This window comes from Ischnura elegans, chromosome 10 (assembly GCF_921293095.1).
Source record: "Ischnura elegans chromosome 10, ioIscEleg1.1, whole genome shotgun sequence".
Lineage (NCBI taxonomy): Eukaryota > Metazoa > Arthropoda > Insecta > Odonata > Coenagrionidae > Ischnura > Ischnura elegans.
In genome coordinates, this window is record NC_060255.1 from 106,682,026 (window position 1) to 106,689,454 (window position 7,429).

General features: G+C 38.4%; 1 protein-coding gene across 3 annotated transcripts in view; it reads left to right on the forward strand.

Annotated features, from left to right (window-relative positions):
- The window catches only part of LOC124166389 (tubulin-specific chaperone E), a 169,224-nt gene extending 162,041 nt beyond the window's left edge, over nucleotides 1-7,183 (forward strand). For all 3 annotated transcript variants that reach the window (XM_046543910.1, XM_046543908.1, XM_046543909.1), the window contains exons 10-11: nucleotides 2,999-3,150; nucleotides 5,823-7,183. In XM_046543910.1, coding sequence (XP_046399866.1) covers nucleotides 2,999-3,150; nucleotides 5,823-5,927 — 257 coding nt within the window. In that variant the 3' untranslated portion in view covers nucleotides 5,928-7,183. The remainder of the gene's footprint in view (nucleotides 1-2,998; nucleotides 3,151-5,822) is intronic.
- Nucleotides 7,184-7,429: the final 246 nt, after the last annotated feature.

Consider the following 7,429-nt stretch of genomic DNA (forward strand, 5'->3'; position numbering starts at 1 on the left):
TTCGATTGAGCCAAGTGGTGTATTAAAACCATCAATCCATATTGATTCCACCTCCACTGTGACTTTTATAATTACAGGTACCCAAGTTTAATATGTTGTAACTACTTGTCTTATGTCTCGCTAACTACTTGTCAATTACAAGGCTAAATAATGAAAATTACTGAGCTTTCCTTAGTGCAATTATAGCTGCAGTATAGTGCAATTTTAGCTGCGGTAAAATCATTATAATTTTTGCTCAACCATATGCATTTCTTAGAACCTGTTCTTGAATTGAATGGACTCTTTAATCCCTGCATGGAGAAGTTCTTGGAAAAATGACTTTCAAAGTGGATGTATGTACCATTTTGTGTGTGCTAAAAACCGTACAAAGCCAGGAATAATATTTTTTAATGTTGAGATTAGTTGTTGGTGATATTAAGGAAACAGTAATGAACTTTCTTTTCAGTTTAATTTATCATGACCAATAGAGTAGTGAGGGAGATGAAACTCTTCAAATTTACTGTTCCTACATATAAAGGAAGAACCACTCAATGAGTAAGAGGCGGTCACCTGAGATTGTTCACTGGAAGAGTTTCTTATTACAGTAAAACTTCGATTTTACGCACTTCGATTTTACATCAAGTCTCGTTTTTACGCAGCGGCACTCAAGTCCGGCCGGAAAGCATAGGGAATTGCAATGGTGAAACTTCGATTTTACATCTTTTCTTGATTTTACGCAGTTTTTCGATTTTGCGCAGCATAACCCCAGCCCCTAAGAGGTCGCTAATCTTGATTTTACGCAGTTGTCTTTCGGCTTGTTTTGAAAATCCGACTAGAGCAATATGCAGTTAGGTTATTATTTCGTCTCAATGAGTAGCAAAAATGAATACAGGAACGGTTGAAATGACATCGCGCTGTTGAACGTGAAACTAAATACATCGCGAATCTAATTATTGCTTCCCCGTGAGCCCTCTCAGTAATATTTCAGGCTCCATTACGAACGCGAATGTCGCTCTTAGTTCAAATTCGCCGTAGAAGGATATCGAAACCTAAAACACACGGCAATCGCCGTGTATGCGTAATTACTTTTGATTAAGACATGATCGCTGGAGATATTAACATTATCACCTTTCGTTTATTATTCGACTTATTGATCGACGCTGTTTATATCCAGAATTATGAGCTACGGAATATGTATCCCCAACGCAAGGCTTTCTAGAATTTTGCCAACGCTATGTTTTCCGTCGCCCCAGCGAAATATAACGGCGAAATGAGTCGTTAAAAATACTCCCGTGCCAAAATTTTGGCTTCCAAGGTGATCTAAAAAAGATAGTCGTACTTCTAGTATTGACGTAAGTCGATGGTGATTCAACACGATGGTAAAAGCAGCATGCATTGTCTCATTCCCGGGCTAACCCCACATCTGCGGGACAAATGGAGGCGAGGGAAAATTGCTTGCGCTGCACGCTTATCAGAACCGACTCAACTTGTATCTCATTGTCAGACGGTTTAAGTTTAACATGGTTGGAACTTGAATAGCTATTAGCTTAACTCCGCTAGGTGGCAAGCGTTTTAACGGAACGGGAGTTAATGCCCTCGGAGAATAACTCGCGTCGTCAATCGTCATGTAATCATTGAAGTCAAATTCAAGACGTGAGTGATAAGGCAGTCCCTTTAAACTCAGGAATGGCTTAGTACCATTCAATCGAAATACAAAAAGTGTCCAGTGTTGTTATCAGATATGGGGAAGCAAAATATTACGTGAAGCTGAGTCACACGGCTTGTGAGTCGAAGGTCCCGGCGCTGAATTTGCGGAAGAATGCCGACAGAGAAGCTATTCCCGGAAGAGTCAATCTACTAATGCTAAAATTTCATGGGGAAATGCTTTTTTAATGCGTATTAATTATAGAGAAGGAAAAATTTTCAGGACTATTAGTCATTTTTTATTCATCACGGGCGGCATGACGGCAGTTGCGCGGTCATTTAAATAGCTCACTTCAAAAAAAGTGATCTTAGCACCGGAAAAATCTGAATTTCCGAATATCCCGGGTCCTGTGTGCTCCGTATTATCTATGGTATGCTATTTGGAGGTAACCAACTACTGGGGTCATTAGCGCCGTGAAGTAAGGGCTGGGGGGATAGGAACCCTATGTTGGCATTAGCCAGGTTGTAATGATAAGCTCAAAAGGGACCAGGACTTAACTTCCCATCTGATGGACATAGTGGTGCACTGGAAGTGCCCTCCACATTAGACTCAAGTAGGGATAAGGCCATCTCTGATAAGTCTTTGCTACTGCCAGGACTTGAACCCAGGCCCACAGGGTGTAAAGCCTTTGTGATGTATTAGCAAAATTTTGCTCCCTGTTAATGGGGTTAATTTGGATGACTATCCTCAGGTATCTCATTTCTTCAATCTCCAATCTTTGTTTGTCTGCTGGTGGTTAAACGGATATCCTGAAAATTGCTTTTAATGAGAATATTTTCGAAAATTAGCTTCTCTGTGACCATTTAGTATCACCATTCCGAAATTTCTCCTGGGTAACAGAAGTAATCTTAGTGCCAGAAATGCTGGCATTTCAACCATTTTGTTCAACCATGGGAAACACTGTTCAGGAATGCAAAGATATTTCTCTTAGGGTAACACGTCATCTGTGGTGTTGCTTTTGAGTAAATAAGATTATTAGGCTTCATTTTCCGAGCAATAATGAGCTAGTGTTATCCTGAAAACTATACTCCTCCTCAATACCAACTCTTGATTTTACACACTTTGATTTTACACAGTGCCCATATTTCGGTCCCTCCAACTGCGTAAAATCAAAGTTTTACTGTAATTAAATGAGTGTGACATATTTTCATTGTGCAATAAAGTTGTTCCTTTCGTGCAAAAATCCATCAAGAAGAGGCTAAATGCAAAGGGTCTAATCATCCTTTGTTGCAGCCAAGTATGCTTATGTTATGCTATTTTCCCATTTTTTGAAAATTCCCGAATGCCAAGTATATTCTTTGACTAAAACATTAGATTTGGTGATATGCAGCCCACAGAGACCAGGTGTTAAAATCAGCAAAAAGCTACCTAAAACCATGACAGTACAAAGGCTAAAAGTTCTAGTGAATAAAATTTTGAATTTTAATGATCCAAGATGCTTGGGGTTGAAGCTCACCAATCCTAAGGTAAGCTATCTCTTTATCAGGCTTTGGAAACTCATTTCATGTCATAGGGGCTTATTACGTAAGTCATAACTCCGGAGCTATGGAGCTATAAGAGTTATGATGGCTGCCATAGCTCAATTTGCGATTACAGTAGTCAAAATAACTCCGATAGGAGTTGCGAACTGGAGCTATCTCGGGGCTGGAATAACGCAGGCTTCTGACCCGTCCTTATGATAACTCCAGCCCGATTTCCTTCGGTTCTCAACTGTCATTTGTTGATTTCTGCCGTCGGAAGGTCGGAATCTGAAGGATTTGGCAATGGATGGCCCAATAAACATATATATGGCGAAGGATGACGAGGGTGTTTGCGGAGTATACATATATGTAAGAAGAAGGAGGTATCTGACATTAGAAATGAGACAATTCCCACAATCCGATCGAATTAGATGAAGACCATTTTCGAATGTTTTTCAGAGTGTCGAAAAACACTTTTCAATATCTCTGCCGGTCTCTGGGACCCACACTAAGGAAACGCAGAATATCACTAAGCGAGGAAAAACAGATAAATATTATTGAAGAGTTTTCATTATATCACTATGGGCGTGTGTAATGTTGAATCTTCTTATTCTGCGTCTGAGATATTCTGCGTTTCCTTGGTGTGGGTCCCAGAGACCGGCAGAGATATTGAACAATGTGTTTCGACACTCTGAAAAACATTAAAAAATGGTCTTCATCTAATTCGATCGGATTGTGGGAAACCCTTATTCGTCTCATTTCTAATGTCAGATGCCTCCTTCTTACATACTCCGCAAACACCCTCATCATCCTTCCCCAATATATGTTTATTGGTCGATCCATTGCCTTATCTTTCAGATTCCGACAGCAGACATCAACAAATGACAGATGAGAAGCGAAGGAAAATGGGCTGGAGTTTTCATAAGGCATTTTTATTTTCATTATTGGTATTAAAAAAATATGTCGGTGTGTGTGCAAATATCTTCGTTCTTTGTAGGCATCTGTCAATCTCAGTAGCACATTTTTGTTAATTGTCGATGAAATATTAAGGTTTGTCACCCTACATTTTATTTATTGTTGCCTCCCCGTTTATTCCTTGGAATACGCCAAGGGCAAAGCTTCTGTGGTCACTCATAAAATTAGTGAGCACCACATACTGCTTCCTACTCATTTTCTCCGACCTTTGCCGGTATCTAAAATTGTATTCATTGCCATAATAGCAACATGGGCAGAGAATAGGTTTGGATTCGACGATAAATGAATGACTGTATACAATGGATGACATATAACTGTATATGAATAAGCTTTAAAGTATAAACATTTCAACAATGTAGTTTATATTAATTATTTCACGTTAAATTACGAAATACAAGTTTGGGACTCCATTCCGAAATTCACGTTAAACCCGTCTGCTCAGAAACATTTACTATCGGATACCTAAGCTCCTATTGGTTGACTCATTTGTGGAGATTTGCTTTCCGAATTTTCCATAGCCACTGTAGCTCCGCATTCTTTCGGAGACTTCTCGTAACTCCTGCCGGTACGTAATAGGGTTGGAGCTACAAATCAAAACAAATCCGGGCGGAGTTACAGATAGCTCTAGCTCCGAGTAAAAGTTACGTAATAGGCCCCATAGGGTGAGCATTGAATTTGGGAAGTTACCTATGTTCCCTAGTTATTTATAAAGGTGATATGCATATACTTCAGGCAGGGTACCTTATTACATAGTCACTTCAACCTTTTTATGAGATATATTTTTTATTATGTAAGATAATTGAATGCTTTTGTTTTCAATGAATTCAAGAAATCAGAATTTTTATGCCACAGCTCTGTACACTGCAGAACACTTTTATACCATACACATATGTATGTGCATACATGTATGTGGGATAATAAAGACCATGAGGTCACTTAATGTTTTTGATACATACCCCTTACCTGCCCCATGGAAAAGGGTTATGGGAATTATATGTTGTTTTTTTTTCAAGGCAAAGAACTTTGAAAAATGGCCACATTATGATTTGGAACACAAAACAATCAAAGTCAATCAGCACTGGGACCTTAAGTCCAGATCTTGTGAATCATAAACCAGAGTCGCTAGTACACTCCCTTTGGTTTACTGCTGCTATATCTTTATATTTTCATATCTTTCGACTAATCATCAGTAGAATTAATCCACATAATAACTTTTCTACTGAAAGTTAATGCACCACTATGGTTCTCTGTGAAAATAAATGCAGTGAGTGTAGGTGGACCAAGGCATTTACAGGGAGCAATTGAATTGACCACGGTGAGCAAACCCTCTCCTTTGAAAAGAAGTGAGGAACAGTTTCCTCACCATAGGCACTCCATATCCCTCCACAGCCAAGAAGTCTGCACATTCAGGGGGCACTAAGTATTTACTGGATTATACGTTTGAATATTCTTTATCCTCATTTGACAGAATAACATCGCTTTCAAATGGCATTGAATTCTTAGTTTACCCTTGTCTACCTCTCCTCATCTCTCTGCCAACTATGGTGCATATCCCAATCATTATCACAGTGTCTCCGTTTAACCCCATGTACTCTTTATCACATTGATATTACTACAAAAAAATTGAAAGCATGTTATTTTTTACTTTGTTTACTTTTGTTCGTTGAGTTTATAATTTAAAAAATCTGTCTCTCTCTCTCCAGCACCCAGGAATGGAGATAAATCTTGATAATGATCAGAAATCTCTGGATTATTTCTCTGCTGACACTGGGGATGTAGTTGTGGTGCAGCAAAGTACGGAGAGATAGCTGCACTTCATTGAAGACAACCCTACATTCCCTCCCTACTTGTGATACAATAAATAATCCCCAGTTTATTATGCTGTCACCTGCTTTGCTTGTGTTGTGGTCAAGCTCCATTATTTGCTGATGCTGTGAGTAAATATATTTGTAATTAGGTAAATGATGGCGCTTCTTTGGAAAAGTGAAACATTATATTTTTATGTATTGTAAATAATGTTAATTTGATATTAATTAATACTGATAAAAGTAAAATGTTATTCAAAGAGTTCTCTTTACTTGCACGCACAACCCTTTGGCTGTTATCAAAAGTTCTCCTTAAATTAATGTGTTTTGATTTTTTGAAAAAAAAATTTGATGCAACACGTTGGTCTGAAGATGTTGGACACGATGTTTGATATCAGATATATAGGGTGAACAGTAGGTGTTGAATGAACTTTTCTATCCTTATTTTGTAATGTTTTTGAGTTTTCTAGTCAAATAGTGTTCTATCTTATGCGTACCTCAAATGAAGTTCACTTTGAAGAATAAATTTCACTCAAGAGAGTCGCAACCAAAATATAAATTAGTCAGGGCCCTCCAAAGCCAAGTATGGCTCTGTGAACTTTGGATGGTTCTGCCCAACAGTAAATCAATTGTCTGCTTGGTAAACCCTTTGAAAATCATTGTGGGTGACAACATGTCTAGAGACAGACTGAAGAATCTTCAATTGAAGTATGTATTTGTGAGTGTGAATATGATGGAGATGAACTCAGAACTGAAATGGTGAGTTTATGCAGTTAAGATGATAGATAATTCTGCGAGAGAAGAACAAATGTTGGCCATCTAGAAGCATTTGTAGAGGCAGTTTGGTAACACCTGGGATCATCATCTAGCCGTGTCCAGGTCAGCTGTGTTGAGAAAATGCTGATTGGTGTTTCGGAGTTTTGGAGGTGATACAATTACAAGGAAAAAAGCGGAGATGAAGCAGAAGGAACACTCAGTAAATGGAAGCTTGCTCTCACACAGTTATAAAAGAATCCGATAAGCTTTAAAATTTGAGATAAAAGGAGAAATTGATGAATGAATTTTTTAAAGCAGTGACTTACCGTAGTTTACAGTAGTTAAGCCTGGCCTGTAAATAAGCACTGGGGAAGAAACTGGGAAATGTAATGGGAGAAAAATGTGGAGGAAGTAAGAATAAGCTTATTCACCATTTTTTATTGTGATATGGTTAAAGAAATAAAGTGACCCATTTCTTCATTTGTTGGCTAACTCTAAAGCTATTTATGTTGAAAAATTGGTGGCCTTAACGGTTCCGCACATAAGTTGATGGCATTGCAAAATCTAGTCGCTCAGTTCACAGCTTTACAACTTCTCTACCTATTGCATCATGGTTTTTTGTTGTTTTTCCCTCTTAAAGTGGTTCCTTCTCTCAATGAAAGGTTTCCCCTGTAAGGGTTAATGAACTGGAACTCTATAGACATTGAGGGAATGGCTGGATGGGGAAATTTTTTTTATGCTGCAACTTC